This window comes from Corythoichthys intestinalis, chromosome 16 (genome assembly GCF_030265065.1).
Source record: "Corythoichthys intestinalis isolate RoL2023-P3 chromosome 16, ASM3026506v1, whole genome shotgun sequence".
In the NCBI taxonomy this organism is placed as follows: domain Eukaryota; kingdom Metazoa; phylum Chordata; class Actinopteri; order Syngnathiformes; family Syngnathidae; genus Corythoichthys; species Corythoichthys intestinalis.
In genome coordinates this window covers 27,915,216-27,936,863 of record NC_080410.1, presented here as the reverse complement: position 1 = coordinate 27,936,863, position 21,648 = coordinate 27,915,216, and the positions used below count along the sequence as shown (strand labels likewise).

Genomic DNA, 21,648 nt, shown 5'->3' with positions numbered 1-21,648 from the left:
TATTTATTTATTTATTATAATACCTTTTTGTTTAGTTTCATTATCAGATGCAGATTTGACGGTCCACTTGAGCCCAACAGCAGCTCCTGAAACTCATCTTAAGCGCTCGTCGCTCATTTTACTTGACACCGTTTTGTGCCTTTGCATGTCGCCACATTGCTGTGTTTGTTATCATGTCATTCAGTTTGTCTTTACTACCTCGAAACACAAACGCATGCCCGTCAGCTTGGCTGATGCGTGTGGACGAGACAGGTTTGCGGCTTTTGTTTTGGCAATAACAAAACAGGGATTCTTGGTACAAAACTATTGAAATCACATGTTCATCCTATCCTACTTGAAATCCTTAAATCTTAAATGGATATAATTAGTTGCTGCATCAAACAAGGGACCCTTATGTATTGTTTTGGAACTCAATACACACTTATGTCTGTTTTTTAATATGGTTATTAAGGTAACATATCGGCAAGTAAATGATAAAGACCAGTCTTTTTTTCAGTGAAATGTCAAGGTTGGCTCAGAATTACAGAAGACTAAGACATTTTTGTTTGTTTCTATGTTCAAAAAAGAAACTTAAATAAAATACAGCAGGGATCAAAACAATGTTAACTTTGTGTTTTGTTTTTATTTCTCCAACATCTTCACTCAAATGCCCAACAGACTGTTATAGGATGCCACCCAGGAAGTGAAATAAACATTGAGAGGATGAGTAACTGAATGAATGAATTTAGAAAGGACAGAGACGGTGTTTGAAGTAGCTTTATGTGTGGCGATGGTGCATGCGTGTGGATTAACCAGGATCACATGGGTCGCCTTAATCCCTCTGAAAAAGACACATTTGACCCGTGGTGACCTGTGACCCCCGCTAACCGGGAGCGGAATTGCCCAATCAGAGGCCAGGAAGCCATCAGGTGCTTCAAACGGGCATGGCATCTCGGTCCCCACTTTAAACTGAGCTAATAATAACTTTACTTATTTTATGTACATACTCTTTGCAACAAGAGACGCCATTTTGATTAATTTGCAACCCAAAATCAATCATATTAATCGATGATTGGGTGATGTTTTAGATTTCCGACAGTAATCGAAGGCATCACGGTCCCCAACTAATCCATTAAAACGTCTGGATTTGGGGAGATTCGCATATACGCCCCATTTCGGAATAGCTTCTCTGATTGGCTAGCTAGTTTCACTGGCTGCTTTAACGACCAATAGGAGTGGCAGAAGTGACCGGACACGTAACTTGTGATTGGTGGACGGTTCCGGACAATATGAATGGTAGCGTTTATTGTTCGACGTCCTCGTCCCGGAGCGGCTGTAACTTTGTGACTCCCAACTCCGGGCAAAGTGTTTTCTAAATTTCTGGAAATAACATCTACCCAGAAAGACTGGTCGTCTTAGAGAAATTCAATCGACGGTGAGTGAAATTTTCGGTGTTTTGTCAGTTTTTGACGATACTTTCTCCCTGGAGAGCTGCAGTGTGTTTATGTCAGCTGGGGTTTAAATGGTTAACTCCCCTTAGCACGACCAGCTAACTTATTTGCATTTAAAAAGCCGTGAGGAGATTCCATTCACTCTCTTGTTCATTGGCTTGCTAAATTGGAGCTGCATAAAACCTTGAGAAGTAAGTAATTATGATATATATTTTTTTCGAAATAATTACATGATTTTGGAGCATGTTTTTTTTCCGAGCAGGATTAGACATGGTTTAACATGTTCAAACATTGAATTAAAATTTTTTAATTGTTATTTGACGGTAGAATTTTTTTATTTTGGTGTCGAATAACGTTTGCAGTTATCTCTACAATAATAAACATCGGTAAATTGAGTGTAAAAGTTGAACAAATGTTAGAGCGAATCCTGAAGAGTAATTTGTCTGTTTTATACTTGCAAAATAGACTTGTATATTTAAAGGTTCAAAAGAGTGTGGAATTGGCTATTTTGTACACGAGACCAGGGATTTTCTTAAAAGTTTTGAGGACTTCCAACCTTTCCCAGTTTAAATTGATTGGACGTCTGTTGCCGTCAATGCCAGCCAAAGATTTAAGATGTGTGAGGTCTCAAAACGAACAACAACAAAAACATTCCAGAAAATGACTGCAATTACAAATGCTTTGGTAGTAATATCTTCATTTATTTTGCTTGCAATGGAAAAAAAACACAAAAGAGAATTTGGGGGGGGGGGGGGGGGTCATTATCATTTCAAACAAAACTCCAAAAATGGACCGGACAAAAGTATTGGCACCCTCATTCTAACACTTGGTAGCACAACCTTTAGAGAAAATAACTGCGAACAACCGCTTCCGGTAACCATCAATGAGATTCTTAAAATGCTCTGCTGGAATTTTAGACCATTCTTCTTTGGCCAACTGCTCCAGGTCTCTGATATTTGAAGGGTGCCTTCTCCAAACTGCCATTTTCAGATTTCTCCACAGGTGTTCTATGGGGTTCAGGTCTGGACTCATTGCTGGCCACTTTAAAAGTCTCCAGGGCTTTTTCTCAAACCATTTTCCAGTGCTTTTTGAAGTGTGTTTTGGGTCATTGTCCTGCTCGACGACCCATGACTTCTGATGCACACAGCTTTCTCACACTGGGCCCTACATTATGCGGCAGAATTTGTTGGTAGTCTTCAGACTTCATAATGCCATGCACACGGTCAAGCAGTCCAGTGCCAGAGGAAGCAAAGCAACCCCAAAACATCAGGGAACCTCCGCCATGTTTACTGTGGGGACTGTATTCTTTTCTTTGAAGGCCTCGTTTTTTCCCTTGTAAACTCTATGTTGATGCCTTTTCCCAAAAAGCTATACTTTTGTCTCATCTGACCAGAGAACATTCTTCCAAAACGTTTTTGGCTTTTCAGGTAAGTTTTGGCAAACTCCAGCCTGTTTTTTTTTTTTATGTCTCTGGGTCAGAAGTTGGGTCTTCCTGGGTATCCTACCTTAGAGTCCCTTTTCATTCAGACGTTGACGGATAGTACGGGTTAACACTGTTGTACCCTCGGACTGCAGGACGGCTTGAACTTGTTTGGATGTTAGTCGAGGTTCTTTATCCACCATCCGCACAATCTTTCGTTGAAATCTTGTCAATTTTAATTTTCAACCCACATCTAGGGAGGTTGGCAACGGTGCCATGGGCTTTACACTTATTGATGACAATGCGCACGGCAGACAAAGGAACATTTAGGTCTTTGGAGATGGACTTGTAGCCTTGAGATTGCCCATGCTTCCTCACAATTTTGCTTCTCAAGTCCTCACAGTTCTTTTTTCCCTTTCTCAATGTGGTACACACAAGGACACAGGACAGAGGTGGAGTCAACTTTAATCCATTTTAACTGGCTGCAAGTGTGATTTAGTTATTGCCACCACCTGTTATGTGCCACAGGTAAGTAACAGGTGCGTCAAATTAGAGAAGCATCACATGATTTTTCAAAGGGTGCCAGTACTTTTGTCTGGCACATTTTTGGAGTTTTGTGTAAAATGTTTTTTTTTTGTTTTTTTTCATTCTCGTTTGTGTTTTTTCATTGCAAGCAAAATCACTGAAGATATTACTACGAAAGCATTTGTAATTGCAATCATTTTCTGGGAGAAATTGAGCATTATTTGACAGAATTGTGGGGTGGCCAATACTTTTGGCCAGCACTGTATATATTTTTTTCAATGCCCGTCACAAAATACATGCAGGCAACACCAATACTAAAATTGGATGTCAAATGGGGGGCACAGAATATTGTTTTGTGGGTCGCAGTTTTGAGACCTCAGTCTTATTTGAACGTAATAAAAACATTTAAGAAAAATAAATCATAAGTTGTGCATGAAAGGGATAATGCGCACAATCAGAATGAAAAATATTTGACTGAATATGATAGAAAATCATAAATGGCCTTTACTCTTTTCCCTTTCCAAACAAAATACACCACTTTTGATTTAAAATGTAGATGAAACTAAAATTTGGCCATTTTCCAAACTGATACATTCATACATGTCACAAGTTGATTTTGAACACTCAAATTCACTGCTTCCAATTGGGCTTTTCTTCAGGTCTAAACTGTTTGTTTGCACCAGGCCCATCTGAGCAACTGAGGCTGTTCTCAGCCAGGCTGGTGCTGGAGATGGAGGATCCGGACACTCCTGAGTTTGGATCCTTGAAGGAGGAAGTTCACTACTGGAAGGAGCAAGCTGCCAAGCACCAACAGAGGTTTGTTTCCATCTTAAAGGGATCCAAGGATAGAAAGACTTGTAGTTCTTAAAAGAAGCGGAAGTTAAGGATTTTTGACATTCGGCCTAAACCTTGATTTAGCAGGGGTTTAGTTAGTTGGTGGAGTTGATTTCAACAAATTCTGTTTCGTTTGCAAGTTATTTTTTAGTTTCAGGGCTCCGGAGTGGCTAAGCTAGCGTGAGTCAATGCCACCATTATAGCATGCTAATTAAAAAAAAACAAAAAAAAAACGATACAGATCTACGAACAGATCCAACATAGTCAAATAAATTCAAAACACAGATCATTGTTTCAAAACACCCATGCGGCCAAAACAATGTCACACCAAACTGCTGTTATTGATTTCATTCTGTAGGACTATATATTTTTTTTTTTAAATGCGTAATACGACCCCAATAAAGAGGAGTGCTTTGGTCACTCATTCTCGCGCTGCATTCGAGGAAGGAGGGAAGTCGGACTTATCCCGCTCGGAGGGTACCAGTTGCGAACTAAAGCATTCCAAGCGAATGTAAACAGCAAAGATGGCTGTTCGCCACCAGTTTTTTTTTATTTTGGCCTTCAAAATACAGTTCGACCTTCAGCAAACCTGACATCTCATAAGCAATCAAATAGTGGAGGCGAACTAATGATATTTTTCCAGATCAGAGGTTGGAAAATCTGACTTCTCACCCTTCCTCGAATGCAGCATTAGTCTGCTGAGTTAACTGATAGCCGGCAACATGGCAAAATGTGCATTTAGAGGCTGTGGAAACATATAGGAGAAACGGGCAAAGGAAAGTTTCCACAAATTCGCTATGAAGAATGAGGAAAAATATAAACTGGTCACTTGCTGCTGGCTCCGACATAAAAAAATCAGCGGTGAAAAAACCCCCCGATGTGATATCACTCCGCCCTGCTCCTCTGCAGAGCTTCTGGATAACAAATGTTGCTGTTCATACTGCAATTATTGACATGCAATGGTAAGTTTTAATAACTTTATCCTGAAAACATAGCCAACACCATTGATTGCATGGGTTATCGAAGATTTTCATGTGTGTATATGTTGTTTTTTATTGGCATGCTATACTAGTGCCATTGACTCGCGCTAGGTTAGCCGTTCCGGACCCCTGAAACTAACAAATAACTTTCAAACGAAGTGGAATTCGTTGAAATCAAATAGGGCTGCAGCTAATGAATATTTTAGTAGTCGATTAATCGATGGACTAGTTAGTTCGAATAATCGAGTAATCGGATAAGGTACATGAAAAATTAAAATACCTGAGCTGAGCCTCAAACGGTATTAATTTTTTTTTTTTTAATGAGGATCTATGTACAACATAAGAACAATTGGCTAACTTACATAGAAAAAGTCCCCTAGCTTAGATGCTATAACATGCTACAGTTTTTTTTTTTTTTTTACAATGCTATTAACAAATGGTTCAGACACATATTCTCACAAAAAATGGCTAAATATACCTATGAATTAAATTATGACCACATTAAAAACATTAGCTCAAACAAAAACTTACGTTGGTCTTAACAGGGAGCAGTTGGATTCAGCCATGTGAAAAGAGGCAGACCAGAGGGCAGTGTATCCACCCTAATCAATCAAACAAAATGCAAACACTTTCAAAATAAACCAGTACAATGCCACTTTAATTAAACGAATACTCGAAGCAACAAAATTGAATTCGAATATTTTTTCTAATCGAATACTCGAGTTAATCGTTTAATCGTTGCAGCACTAAAATCAACTCCACCAACTAACAAAACCCCCGTTAACACGAAGATTAAGCCTAATGTAAAAAATCCTGAACATCCGCTTTAAAAGATAAACGTTATTATGAGTTAAAATAATTTGATATTGAAACCCATCTTGATGTTTTCGCTTTTATACAATTTGTAAAATTAGTTGAACTTGTAGGTCACCATTGTTGTTGACGTTGCAGCGTGGTGACGTCACATGGTTACACTGCTGGGCTTCCAGAGTATGACTCTAGCGACATAAACATGTCATCTGTTCAACTCTTTCAATGTGAACCTGAGAGGAACATTAATGAACATGACACAGCACTGTCGATATTTCATAGAACGAGCAGCAAAAACAAAATGAACAGGAAAGACGGGATGAGACGACACGAGATTAAGGGGGAAAAAAACGGTGTTCTGCCAAAATGTGCTACACCGACGAAATGTCATACAAGAGGCGAATTTGACACCCAAAGTACTATCGTGCGCTTTCAGCTTGTTTTGTTTAGATGCATACAGACAAAACATAGTAAAGATCAGTGTTGTCAGTAACGCGTTAGTTAGTAACGCGTTACTGTAATCTGATTACTTTTTTCAGTAACGAGTAATCTAACGCGTTCATTTTTCTACACCAGTAATCTGATTAAAGTTAGTTTCCTAAGTGTCTCTGCGTTACTATTTTTTCATTGCCTCATAACGTATGTAGAATGAAGAATATTGTAGTCATGTACGAAGAGCATTTTGAATAGAAAATGCTAAAATAAAAGGTTCCCGGTATGTGTTTCCATGACAACCTCTTAGCTATTTCCTGTTTTGGACTCGCGTCACGTGTTGTGGGACTGAGGCGGGTGAACATTCGCGGCAAGTGTTGAGACGTTGCGAGAGAATGTTGATCTGTGGATGTCCATGAATGAAGGTGAGTATTTTTCCTTCATTCTGGAGGGTATCAGCAAAAGGTTGGACCCCCTACATGCGCGGCCGTTTCGTAGCTTTGCCGTAGCAACGACGGGCAGTCATCGCTCCAACTTGGCAAGCTTTGTTTACATCATATGCGTGTTGCACATTTATGCCGTGAGGTGATGTGTTCGTTTAGCATCTGCGGGATATGTTGTAAGTCCGATTGAGTGTAAAGTGCTTAGTTGCCGTCACGTTTTGTGGCCAAATTGACCGCGTTTTATGTTGAGAGGAGTACTTCCGGGTGGTTAATGTGCACGGCTGCACGCGCATCCGCGCTCGCCACCACCTTTGTGTTTATTGTACTGTACATTCCACTTGTGTGTTGTTGATTATTGTGCCGTCAGTTTGCATTGTTTTACATTGGCACTGATATGCTGTTAACCATAACCCGAAATTCAGAAGTTTTGACATTAGGCTTAATCTTAAAGTTAGCGGGGTTTAATTGGTCGGTGGAGTTGATTTCAACAAATTCCAAGCAGTTTGTCAGATATTTGTTAGTTTCAGGGCTCCGGAGTGGCTATTAAGCTAGCGCGAAATTCTGATATTCCCCTTTAAATTCAGTCATCGGAAAGTCAATTACATGTGATGACATTTTTCTGTTGTCATTCTTATGTTTAGGCGGCAAAGGGAGAAAAATGGGTAAAAAGTAACTGAGAGATTACTTTTAAAGTAACCTAGTTACTTTGTTAATGAAGTAATCAGTAAAGTAACTAGATTACTTTTTTGAGGCGTAATCAGTAATTAAATTACTTTTTCAAGTAATCTGTGACAACACTGGTAAAGATGCCTTAAGAAAATACTTAAACGTAGTAATATGAAATAAGGGTGGTTTATATACGCTACGTGACTAATGTGGTCAACAGATCAACAATCTGCATTAAAGCTACCACAAGTAAACACAATAGTTAAAAGTATGAGAGGGAAACACCTGCAGAAAGTATTTTGAGGCAATGAAAAGTTAATAAGACTCAATAAAAACACAAATAGTAAGTACTCGCCGCTTTTAACGGATGTGTTGGACGTCTCGCCGCGTAGAAGGAATTGGAGTAGTGTTCGTTGACAGTGACAATCTGTCATAACCCCGAGCGTCCATTGCGCGCTTAAAACATGGCGCCCTACGTAGGTCAAAACATGTACTTAATATTATAGATTTTTAAATCAATTGCAGTATTTTATGTGTTTCTAATAAAATTTTAGTAAAAGAGAAGTGCGGCTTATTAGAGCCTACAAGTCTTGAAGTCCAAGGTTACATTAAAAAATTTGAAGTTGTTGACACTGTGGAAAGAAATATCTCGCAGTGTTATCTTAAATTCCAAATATGAATTGATTTTAGGACAATGAAAGCATTCTCACATGGTCCCCTCCAAATTCTTTGGCTTTTATCCAAATGATCAGACCAGATATAGGACGTTTACTTGTTTTTGCTTGTCACACCAGATGGAAAAAAAAGATCTCTTGTGCAATGTCACTTGCTTGTTGCCACAAGATTGATAGAGAATCTGTGGAATTCACAGAAAATAAGCATTACTCAGATGGACATCAATTTTGGATTCCTCAATGATTGTGTTTCTTAAGCTTGCGCTCATTTTAATGAGTAATATCTTTTGTGTTTATGTGTTTTCAGTGAAAATGAGGCCCGCGAGGAGCTGCAGGAGTTCCAGCAAATGAGTCGTGACTATGAAGCCGAGTTGGAAGCTGAACTCAAAGCGTACGAAATGCGCAATCGCGAGCTGCTAGCTGCTAACAACCGCCTAAGAACGGATCTGGAAAACTACAAGGTAATCAGGATTTTTTTTATTGCTAAAATATTTACGTCCAATCCATTTGGAATGATAATTCAATCCCTGCCAGCCTCTCTCAATCCAAATGTATTGTACGTCTATCACCATCAATGGCACCCAATGCCTTAAAGAGTATTACAACACCTGGGGAAATTCTAATATTCCATCATTTATCCATAAACGCATGCCTTTTGGATTCATATCATACCACTTCGTGTAATTACACACATCGCAACACCAAGAAAATGATACAAATTTGGATTGATTGTCAAGCTAAAACGACCGGCGCCCGAGATCCCGGAAATCTCGCATATTGTGTGCGTGACGTCACAACTAGGAAACACCCAGTGCTTCGTACTGAATGGCGGCGATGATGGCGGACAATTTTGTTTCTAGTTGCAGCGACGAATCCGACATAACGAAGGTTCTTCTAATGGTGACGAGGAGAGTTACAAACCTTTTCTTTGGTGTTTTGGGTTATCAATTTTAGCCCAAACGAAAGCCAATGCAGCCTAATGAAAGAATCATTGAGGGGAGCAATCACACTGATGAAACACCGGCAACAGATCATGTGGGAGACACCGAATGGTTTGTTTTGCATTTCTTTTTGTGAAGCTGATACACCGTGACCGCAAAATAATGTATAGAATAATTATCATTTATTGTGCTATCATAGGTTTTTGCTATGCCAACAGACACAAATATGAATGGGATTAGAGGATTTGTTGTATATATTTTACGAGCGATAATTTATACATGTGTCCAGTCCTACAGGGTGACCCCAAAAAAAGTTTACACTGCCATAATACAACTTAAATGCCATGTTTATTCAGCTTAGAATTAGAATTTAATCACAAATTATACATTATTGTAAAGAACATGTACAGTACACTCTATTTTTCAATGTGTCCTCCCTTAAGTGTCACAACAGCCTCCAGGCGCCTGCGGAACGCTTGACAGGTCTTCTTTATGTAGGATGCTGTCATCTTTTCCCAAGATCTAACAATGGACCTCTCCAAGGCTGCCACAGAAGTTTGTGGTTTCTTACAGGCACTGTCCTCCACAGTTGCCCATATGCTATAATCCAGGGGATTGAGATCTGGACTCTGGGGTGGCCACATATCACCTTGTCAATCAACTTTTTGGTCCGCACAGATCGGCACTTCCAGACCCAGGTTTTCGTGAGGCTGTTCCATTATCTTTCAGCTTCTTTTTAATTTTGTAGACTGCACATCTGGATATTCTCAGATTTGCTGCAATCTCAGTAGGTGTCAGACCTGCACGCAGCAATTCAGGTCCAGCTAAAGTTTTCTTCATTTTCAGCAGAAGCACAGGAATTGTAGAGACGAGAGATTACCAGCTGCATTGAGTGACCTTAATGAATCACTTAAGCATGACAACCTATTTAGATATGTTTCAATGGCTTTTAAACAAGCAGTCAACTGAGTGTAAACTGTTTTTTTGGGTCACCCTGTATATCCAATGCGTGGTATGTTTTTTATTATAAAAGAGTACTCACTCTGGCCATTTCGAGCTTGGCTGCTCCCCTCCTTTGCTTGGCCTGGGGTGGTGGGGTGGTCTCATCAGTGCCAGTCATCGTCCTCTTTCTTGATATCTCGGGACATATAGGGGGCTGCGCGTGTATGGTGGGCACCGCATCTGCTTTCAGCAGCAATTAGAAAACCTCATTTCATTTGTCCATAGTTCGAATAGCTTTCAGGTGTAAAATGCGCACCACACAAAACCGTGCCGGAGGCTGGGTCTGCATAATTAGCCCTCTTTGCACGGACCAAATTTACTCATTGTCTGCGTAGTCCAGCTCTTTTTCTCGCGTTCGGGAACTCACGGGTACTACATTGTGACAAATGGCTATTTGTACACCACATAGCATGACAGGTTTGAACCATTTTAGCGATTTTTTTTGTTTTTTTTGGGATAAAACACGAACGCAACTCTCTCGTCGATAAACAACGATGGCACATGCCACGATCTTTTGTTTCCTGGCTGTGACGTCAAAGCCCCATTCGGCTGTTTCCGGAATACTTTCGGAAATGTTCGTAATTTCCTATCTATTTTCGATAATTGCTCATGAATGTGATTTATTTTTTTGTTAACTTTATTAATATTTGTTATCTTGCCACATAACGTTTCTATTGATATCTCACAGCCCCTTAGTATTATAATTCTCTTTAAGCGCCTCTTTTCACTTATAGTAAAATTGTTACTAAAACTGAAGAGAAAAAAAACGATTTGAACAAAAAAATGTCTTCCAATCCATCTCAGAACATAACTCAGCTAGCCTAATGCTAACTGATATTGTGAAATCCCATCAACACGCTGCAGAAATTAGCATAGGTGCTAAGCTTTCACAAGGAGAAGCAATATATTTATTTACTGAACATGTTTTTTACACACGTCCTCCAGGCGGGAATGCCACGAGACCCAAACGGAACATTCTGTGACTTGTGGCATTATGCAAAGAAGAGAAACTGGGCCTGAATAACTCTTTTGTTGGTCATCTCTTCAACTCGAGGAGAAAATAAAAGTCATTTATGAAGCAGTCATTGGCCAAAACATTAGGCACACAGATTTGTGTAGGGAGATTTTGAGCGTGTTAACCTCATCATGTAATTAGTTTGAGTTAATCGCTTGGTTCATTTAAAAGCCTTTTGTAAAACGATAAAAAAGGCTGCAAAAGTAAAATGCCTTCCTTGTAAATGTCGAGTACCCAGTAGGTGCAATTGCATTACTTCCGGACAAAATAAGAGGAGTGCAAAAATGGATTTGAAAAGTGGATTTTATCTCCAAACTCCACTCCTGCTGCGAGTTTGTTGCAACACAGGATAAATAAAGCGTGGAAAATCGTTCAGATGGTGACTGGTAAAGGAAGAAGTCCTTTATCAACATATCAGAACACCTATTTGCAGACTTCAAAAACAAAATAGAAATGATACAGAAAATCAAATACATGCCTCTCGCACAAAGACGGTAAGGGCCATAAAAATGGTAGGCAACTTCACAGATCAGAAAAACAAGGACATTAATTCAGCTGCGGCATACTCTGTGATGAGTCATGGGATGTGATCGATATCGAACACCCATCGCTTTTATGCAGGTACGTCAACTCCGATTATATACTTGACCTTTTCAAAAGGGTGCTCTTTTATTTTTAAAAAAAATGCAGGCTGTGTTTTGTTGCACAATGTCTGTTGCCCAGATAAGGAGCACGTTATGCACATTCTATTTTGTTGTTTTTTTTCGAATCTTCATAATACAAATGACATCAAAATTTTGATTTCTTTATTGCATTTCTTTAATTTTATCAAAGCAATTAAACTTAATTCGTTAATAGAGTATTGTAATGAAGTTAAACTTGAGGCACTATCGGACAACAACAAGTAGTCACGTGGTGCGTCATTCTCTATAGAATGCACAGCAAGGAAAATAAACATTTAATCATGAAGGCTCATTATGTATATATGGTAGGGGTGTGCGATCTTAGGCACCCCACGATTCGATTTGATTACAATTCAGGGTGCTACGATTCGATTATTGAACAATGATCACGGTATTGACGATGATCACTGTTATCACGATTATCGATCATACATTAAATGGTGTTATACTTATATAGCGCTTTTCCACCTTTCAAGGCGCTCAAAGCGCTTTACACTACATCGCCATCTACCTACTTACTGGTGACGCAGCACCAGGAGCAATGTGGGGTTCAGTATGTTGCTCAAGGATACTTAGGCGAGTTCATCAGGGCAGAGAATTGAATCCACAACCTCTGGGTTGGGTGACAACTACTCTACCACTGAGCTACTTTATTAATTACTAATTAATTATTTATTACTAATTAATAAAGTAGCCAAACTTTACCAAAATTTATGTCCATTATTTATTTAAAATATCCTAATAATCCAATAGGAACAATGGAAACATGCTGATACAACAAAAAGCTGCCCTTAAACTGTTGGGTTTTTTGTTGTTGTTTTTTTTGTTTTTTGTTTTTTTTGTTGTTGTTTTTTTTTATACAAAAAAGTGCAAAAACATTAACCATTTTAAAGGCTGTACTTATTTCTCTCAATACGATAACATTTACACAGGTGGAATGAATACCAAATTTTCTGGGAACAAAGTGTCTATAGAAATAAGACTTCTTTTAACCAATACACTTTGTTTTCACAGATTTCTGTACTATTACGCATTTTTATAGTTTTACCGCTGTACTTAATCATGGTTTTACAAGTTCTACATATAAAATACACAGCTTAAAAACAACAACAATAAAGGCTAAACAGTACAAGAGGGTTCGTGTACTCACCTCTTATGGACGCTCACAGGTCTTAGCAACACACTCAGGACATTTTTCAATTGACATGACTAGAAACTACTGTTGGACAACCGAAAGACAAGGAGCAAAGAACTCTATCTCTTCCCCTTTTGCTCTAAAAAATAACTTGTACACAGAAGCGCAGCAGCTGGATCCCTGCTTGTCTCATACACAAATTTATTTTCCAGTCTTTTGAAAAGGAGTAAATCTCTCGCTCAGTAACTGGCAGCATCCATCATAACGTTGTGCGTGCGTCTGTTAAAGGTGTCCTGCCGGCGGCTGTCATAAAGTTATTAGGGAAAATCATGGTTTTTGAACCTTAATGAATCGTCACGTGTCGAATCGCATGCATCTAATAAGCGATTTTTTTGGAACTCCCTTAATTTATAGCCAACTTAGTTATTTTGATAGTAGGTTAATACATTATAGCCAATATAGATACATACAACATGTGTTGCCTTCATTATAATGCTTACATAAGGCTTTTAACTTTTTGCGGCTCCAGACATATTTGTTTTTTTGTTATTTTGGCTTAATATGGCTCTTTCAACATTTTGGGTTTCCGGCTCCTGGTCTAGATCGTAGACATTCTACGGCTGTATTGTCGAGCCAATTCACAGACGCGCACTCCGCGCTCATATTTTTCCATCTTCATTTCAATGGTAAGCGTCACCTTTTTCCTTTTTTCACCACCTGCACTAACCTTCTTAGAACCCATGTTAATTTGTCTCACAAGAAAATAAGCTGTACGTCCGTCTTTCGGGACATCAAAGAAACTACGGTGCTGTCATAAATCAACGTATTTCGAGCATGTCGCCGGATGTAGAAACAAATGGCAGGTCAAATTTTACGCAAGATCGTGATTCGCAGTGATCGTATGTCGAAGTACCACTGTATTAGTATAATGATTATATTTCCTTTTTGGTCAGAATTTTTCCCATGATGCTCAGTAACTCTTATTGGCCTATTGCTGATGTTCTAATTTGGGGCTTCGCAATGTGATAACGTGCACAGGCGAGACGCATAGACTTCATAACCTAAGGTTTTATGCCCACACACAGCCCACGACGTTGGTGGCAACGGTGAGATGATGTGCACAGGTGTGGCAGGGTAAGAGAAGGAAGTGTTAAACGTCATCTTAAATTGACTAACTAAAAATTAAACAACATTTTGTAAAAAATAGACCCAAAACAGATCAATTTTTAAGACATTAACAAAATAAATATATATATATATTTATAAATCTCTTTTAACTTTATGCATTTGTTTTACGTCATTCTAGAGGAAATAATGTGGAATTTGCTTAAAGACACTTTTATGTATTTATTTTAGTTACTGTAATTTTCGGACTATAAGGCGCACCTGACTATAAGCCGCAACCCACCAAATTTGACACGAAAACGACATTTGATCATAGATAAGCAGCTCTGGACCATAAGCCGCAGCTGTCCTCACTATATAATGGGATATTTACACCAAAAGATATTAACCGGGAACACTATATTTGACAGCGGCATCATAAGACTGTCATAAGATCAAATGAACCACCATGAAGCTTTGAACCAATTAGCTGCAAAGATTTATTGCTTCAAGAAGCTTTATTTGGCCATCACTGCTCTCTTGGGGGAGACGGTCAACCTCTGCTGGCACATGCTGTCAAGACTGTTGTCGTCTAACATGCCTCCTAACATGAATTGCAGCGCTACTAATGTAAATAACAATCAAAAATCATGTTCTGTGCTAATTATATCTTCAGTTACTGTTCCATTTGTTTCAATAATTGCTAGTTATGATGTTTGGGAACACTTTATTTGACAGTGGTGCCATAAGACCAAGTCATAAGACCATCAAAATTATGAAATGACACTGCCATGAGCTTATGACAGATGTCATTTTGTGTCATCTGGCAAATTATCTCCCTTCTGAATGGGATGTAAATATCTGAGCTGGACATAAATGGAGTTAGTGATAGAACTCATAATATCAATAATGTCCATGATTGTGTCATGTCATAATTATGATGGTCTGCTGTCAAAGCAAGTGTTACCTATTAACACAAATAAATCAACAAATAAGCCGCACTGGACTATAAGCCACAGGATTCAAAATGAGGGAAAAAAGTAGCGGCTTATAGTCCAAAAAGTACGGTATAACATTTTGTATTACCGAAAGAAAAATCCCCAAACCAGACGGATGGCAATTAATGTCAATTAAAAATATTTATTTGTTTATTTTTTTAAGTCAAGTAATTTTAGATGTGTGTAATAATTGCTTGGAATTTCCCACAGGGTATTTTTGTCGGGTTCTGTATCATTATCGTTTTTTTTTTTTTTTTTTTTTTTTTTAAATACATTTTGTAAATATTGCCGGAAAAAATGACAAACGGCCCTTCAGAATCGGGTCACTCATGCTCACACCACGTTGCCAATCATCTTTTAAAACGACCAGAATCCTTCATTCGCTGCCCTGAGGAACCACATATAATGTTACGTAACTTGGAGTGTCTTATCTTTTTACGCTTCAGGCGGGAAATATTTTCATAAGATTGACTTGTCTAAAGAGTTTGTGGTTCTGGACCATTAAGGGGATATTAAAAGGACCCTCTGAAAACACGTGGAAAGAACAGATTCTTCCCCGATCATCAGCTGATCCAAATTGGCTTTCATGGCTGTTTACACTCACACAATTACGCACTTAACTCATTCCCTGCCGTTGACATCAAAAGTGTAGAACTCGTTTGGCATTTCATGCTGTCTTTCCGGCAGGAGAAGTACGGCACGCAGCACTCTGAGGCGTGTCGTCAAATGTCCGTATTGGAGGACGAGCTAGCAGAGGCCACGTCCATTCGGGACCACCTGCAAAAGTACATCAGGGAGTTGGAGCAGGCTAACGACGACCTGGAGAGAGCCAAAAGGTAAGCGAGCTGGCGTTACAGTTGTCGGCGCGGAATGAATCTGAGAATTGTGTTACTTTAAAGTGCGTACGACAGGAGAAAAAAAGTCCTCAATAGCATTGTTATGTGACTTAGAATCATATTTTGAGACTATTCGACTATATACAACAATTTAGCAAAGCACAGATGACGAGAAATTAGTCTTTTAATCTGCCGGTTAGCCACGCCTACTATTATAGGGCTCTAGCATTCCCAACAGGTGGATGACGTCAGCAGAGTAATGATTTCATCTGATTTAGTATGCAGCCCATTGAGGGGGAATTATTCAGAACCAAGAAAACGCGACTAAGAGAACCGCAAAATGTAATTGTTTCAGTCTCTCTACCCCAATATTTTTACGGGATATTCTTTTTATCAAAGTATTTTTCCCCAATAGCTAAATAAATGGCATGGTCATGACAAATAACAGTCTTGTGCTAAATGGAATATGAAATAATAAAAATGCATTTATTCAGGACGACATGGCAAAATTACTCAATAATGGTCAAAACTGTTGACTTCACTTTTCCTGTCGCACCTCCCGAACGATATTTTATGCCACCTAAGTCGGGCTTATGTCATTTCCCTTCCCAGGCGTAGGAGAATGTAAACAAACCAAGAGGCGTGACAGCTAGCCAACATTCTAACCCTAAGTTTCAAAGTCTTCGAAGCAGAAAATCACACATAACTAGCCCGGATCATTTTACTTGATGACTGGGTTGTCGATTGTCTTCGCCGATTGGCAACCCGCCCGGTGGCGAACGACTTTGAGCTCGCCGTTCCCCTGCTGAGGGCAGAGGGCTCGTTTGCGGGGAAGCAGCTGGACAATGATCGTTGGACAAACCGGCCGACATTGGAGGAGCGTGTAGCTGCCAAATGGTTAACACAAATATGGCAAAATAATGCTTTACTACACAGCAAAGTCGTAAACAGCGAGAAACTCATAGGAAGGCGGCTGCAGTTGTTATGCAGCTAACATGACAGTATGTGTATGAGGAGAGCTTTTTATATGCCCATCCATAATCAAACGTAAGTAGTCCTTTATTTAAAGAAAGCTTGTAGTGTTTACTTTGTAATCGCTTTATTCGTGGCTATTTTAAAAGTTGCAATTTCTGATCGGTTGGAAAATTTGACAGAACACCAGGCACATGAAGAGGGCAATAAGCAGATATAGTGCTCTCCCGGCGGGGGGATGCGCGACAAGCCGCCGGTCGTCGGCCGAGGGGACAAGGAGCATGTCAGCCACAAAATGCAAGCCACCTACATATTAAAATGATCCCAGTATTTGACATAATACAAAACACGATGTTTACTCACTTCCTCGTAAGTCCCATGGTCCTACAGTCGTAGGGCTTGTTTTGGCCAATACCCACCAGTGAATGGGAACTTTTTAAAACCCCAAAAATGCGCACACGCCTCTCCCTCATACAGCAAGATTTTTCTGCAGCCGTTTGACTGGCGTGATGCAAAGAATAAACGAATTAATCCGCAAAATCAGCTGAATCCTTAGTCCTTCTCATACAACAGTACGGCTGTATAGTGAAGAGGACTCCTTCTCCCGTACACGTCACAGCGCCCTCTTCCTCAATGCGAGACCGAAGCCGGAAGTCTGTCATTTTCGTAGCGCGGGATTAAAAAAATTTTAATAAATAAATCGATCGCTTCTTTACACATCCAAGTGGTCCATTTCATTCAAGAGCATAAAATACAGCGTGTATTGTGAAATAAACATGCTTTTTCGTGTCACAGGCACATTAAAGACAGAGTTGTTTTCGCCTAAGCAATGGTGGGAATGTATTAGGCCTGAACGATATATCGTTTAAACATCGCCATCGCGATGTGCGCATGCGCAATAGTCCCATCGCAAGGACGTGCGATAGTTTTTTAATTTCATTTTTTAAAATCCACAAACGTTTGTTTTGAGGAAGGAGCGCGAAGGAGAGCGCACAGCCTCTCATCTCATTCCCTCCAACTCGCAGTCATCGGCTCCTCCCCCTCCCCTGCTACAGCGGAGTGGAGGGAGGAGGGGCCGAACAGCAGAGCGGAGGGAGGAGGGGCCGTTTTCAAAGTGAAAGCAAGCAACACGTTGACTAGGGAAGACTGTCTCCAAAAGGAGTTTTGGAAGTATTTTGGCTATCGACAAGAATATAAGGAACAAAAAACAGCCCTGTTGACAGTGCCTCGCCATGGTTGCCTCAACAAGAAGTAATCCGTCGAACATGTGGGACCATTTAAAACGCAGGTATCTATGCATTCCTGCTACGAGCTTCCCATCAGAGGCTTTTTAGTACAGGTGGGAACATTGTTACGTGCCAACGTTGTTGTCTCAAGCCTGCAATGGTGGATAAACTAGTAGTCTTGGCCAAAAACCTATGAGACCCAGTTGAGAATTGCTGAGCAAGGAAGGTGGACGATATGCAGACAAATACATAACACAGCTGCAGGAATGTCTTTTCTTTTTATTCATGTGACAGCTATCAGGAAGGCAGGAAATTTGGGAGTTAAAATGGTTCTGTTATTCATCAGTTATTTGCTGTTATTCAGTTCAATTATTTACAAGTTCAATTGAGTTTCTGTTTCTTTTATATTTAAATTAATTGTAAATCGTATTTTTCAAATAACTATAGTACAGCTGCACATAAAGTTTTGATACTTAATATTTTTTAAATATTTTTACAACTTTGTTGCAGTTTTGCAGTTTTATATTGTTATATTTTGTGTAAACAACTCAGGGGACTAATGCACTTGCACTTTTATTTGACAGATTTAATATTTAAGTTCAAATATGTTGACAACTTTATTGTTTTACTGAGGTTTTTATTTATTGTTATAGTTTGTGAACAACTCTTATTTGTCATATTTAATATTTTTGTTCAACTATGTTTACAACTTTGTTGTTATTTTACAGAAGTTTTTATTTATTGTTATATTTTGTCAAAAACTTAGGGGACGAATGCACCTGCTCTTTTATTTGTCATTTAATGTATTTGCTGCTGTTGAAGTGTCAAATATTGTGTTCAATAAATTATCTATTTTGTGCAGACATTGCTTCCTGGATCCCTTCATAATAATACAGCAATCTTAATCATTCACAAATGAAACGGTATTATATGAATACACTGTGGTCACGGTGTGTCATGCAAAGTATTTCCAAACAGCTATTCAAGTCATCTAGTGAAAATTTCTTTAAAAAAAAAAAAAATTGTATATACATATATATATATATATATATATTTTTTTTTTTTTACTATCGCAATATAATATCGCAATGTATTGCACACCTCAAAAAAATCGCAACAATAGTTTTTTCCAATATCGTTCAGGCCTAGAATGTATTAGATAGTCCTAGTATTTCAGACCACCAGGAGCGAGGGCTCCAGATCTGTGTTATTCTTGGTGAGGACACTAGCGAAAATGACTAATACTCCGTTTTTCAGGTATTTTCTAGGAATGTATATGCATCGATCCTCGGAGCCCGATTTTTAATTTTTTTGTCTCAGGGCTGATTAAATGGATATAATTGAGGTCTTTTTATTGTTCTGTAGGTTCCGAGTTGGCCAGTAGAGAGCATGCGCGCTCTTTGGGTGTGCTTATGTCTCTGGGCTGATGAGACATTTAGGGAGCATGAACTTGTTGCAGCAGGTATGCAAGTTTGTTTTTGTGGTGTCCAGGGCGACCATCATGTCCCTGGAAGACTTTGAGCTGCGGATGAACCAGGCCATCGAGAGGAACGCCTTCCTGGAAAGCGAGCTGGACGACAAGGAGAACCTTCTGGAGTCTGTGCAGAGGCTCAAGGACGAGGCCAGAGGTCTGAGTTCACCAACTCGTGCTGCGTGCGTGCCTACTTCCTTCTAGGTTGGTGATTTTCAGTTTTTTTTTTTTCCAGATCTGCGGCAAGAACTGGCCGTGCAGCAGAAGCAGCAAACACACGCTAGCACTAACATCGCCGAGCCTTCACCACCACCGCCATTGTCGTCATCATCATCATCGACCACGGCACCCCTCCCCACGCCGCCCCTGACACCTCCAGATAAACGGACGCAAGACAAAATGTCCGCCAGGACACCCCGAACGCCTGCCGTTAACAAAGGTCTGCCCAAAATTTGTTGATTACACGTTAACAAAATGTTAAATAAAATTAGTGTAATGATAAAATTAAAATCAACAAAACTTTCAATTCAAATCTGACAATACTTTAAATGTTATGCTTCATATACAAAAAGATTTAAAAACTTAAATATAAAAGAATGACTTTTAACAGTTCAATAAAAACATAAATTAGTTTTGATTTGAATTTAACTAAAAATGTACATTCATTTGAATATGTTCATGCGTTTTATACATGAAAACATTTTAAAACTTGAATTACTGACACCATTAGTAATTAAAATGTAAATATGAAATGTTATTTTAAAAAAAATATATAATGTTGATTGTTAAATGTTACTTAAAACATTTTCAGTTTGTTATAATTGAAGTTAATGACACCCTAATTGTTGACTGACAATAGTTAAAATCTGTATTGAATCTAATGAAATCTTATTTTAACTCTGATGATAAATGGATAATTTCAAATTTCATACATTTTTTTTGAACCAATACTGAAATATTTTCAGGGCCTAAACATCATGAAAACATGAATTAAACAATTTTAAAATGTTTTCTAATAATTTCAGCCGTTTACTAAAGGAATTGGTACGATTTCAAGCTGCGATAAATGATATAACTATATATATAATTATAACACACTTCATTTTTACATTTAACTGAAACTCAGTTTCAATTCCTTGAAGATGCAAATGGCGGCGCGGCGGCGATTCCTCTGACGACTTCGGCCAGGATTTCGGCGCTCAATATCGTCGGCGAGCTGCTCAGGAAAGTTGGGGTGAGAATTTTAGCACTTTTTTGCTAGCGATCAGTCACTGCTTGCCCCTTCAAATAGATTGGACGTCTATGTCCATCAATGGGACTAAAACAATCATTCACTGCCAGAATTTGGAATCCAAGCTGGCGTCCTGCCGCGAGTATGTCAACGAGCACCCCGCCGGACGCAGACCGCCAAACGCCTCGCCCGCCAACGGACTCGTCAAGAGGTGGAGCTAAACTGTCGATTTGAAACCAGATCAAAATGTCCGTCTGTGCTTGCACTTGAATACTCACTGATTTTTTTTGTTATTGTTTTTTGTTTTGAGTGCGACACTGTTTGTTCTGCTGTAGCAGAACAAGTTTCCATAAGAAAAGTCAAATTTTGTTGACGTCATGTTTCAAATCGCTTTGTAAATGAGGATTAGAGCCACTGAATGGAAGAACAATTTACAACTTTCTTTCCCCGACAGAAAAATTTGATCATCTTGTGGCACTAATGTTGCAATTTGATCATCTTGTGGCGCTAATGTTACTTCTTCTTTGAACGTTAAAAACTTGAAAATATAGCACTTTTTTCCCAGTCCGATTGCCTACTAACACCGTGTGGCCATTTGCGGTACTGCACTTTGAACCGCCTCTCGTACAAGCTTGCCGACAAAATGTTTTCACGGAAGCGTGACTGAAATGTTGAGCCCCTTTTAAATGTGTCGCTTTGCTTTACCAGCTGGGCCTTGATGTATTTGCAATAAAGAATTCTTTGTTTTTTCTACTTTGCTTTCTAAGTTGTCAGTTTTCGAGCGGTTAAAAAATAAGAGTAAGGAGGCAAGATGCAAGTA

At 39.1% G+C, this 21,648-nt stretch overlaps 1 protein-coding gene across 4 annotated transcripts; it reads left to right on the top strand.

Annotated features, from left to right (window-relative positions):
- The first annotated feature begins 1,248 nt into the window (after positions 1 to 1,248).
- On the top strand, positions 1,249 to 21,646 carry LOC130931810 (nuclear distribution protein nudE homolog 1-A-like). 4 transcript variants are annotated; one of them, XM_057860906.1, is made up of 8 exons: positions 1,249 to 1,414; positions 4,059 to 4,191; positions 8,522 to 8,675; positions 15,780 to 15,928; positions 19,618 to 19,754; positions 19,833 to 20,036; positions 20,740 to 20,831; positions 20,939 to 21,641. In XM_057860906.1, the coding sequence occupies exons 2-8, from the start codon at positions 4,106 to 4,108 to the stop codon at positions 21,047 to 21,049; spliced, it is 933 nt and encodes a 310-aa protein (XP_057716889.1). In that variant the 5' UTR covers positions 1,249 to 1,414; positions 4,059 to 4,105; the 3' UTR covers positions 21,050 to 21,641. The 4 variants fall into 4 exon arrangements, with proteins under 4 accessions (XP_057716889.1, XP_057716890.1, XP_057716892.1 ...); XM_057860907.1 differs by having other exon boundaries at positions 1,250 to 1,414; positions 4,035 to 4,191; positions 20,939 to 21,643; XM_057860909.1 differs by lacking the exon at positions 1,249 to 1,414 and adding an exon at positions 1,505 to 1,621 and having other exon boundaries at positions 20,939 to 21,646.
- The last annotated feature ends 2 nt before the right edge of the window (positions 21,647 to 21,648 follow it).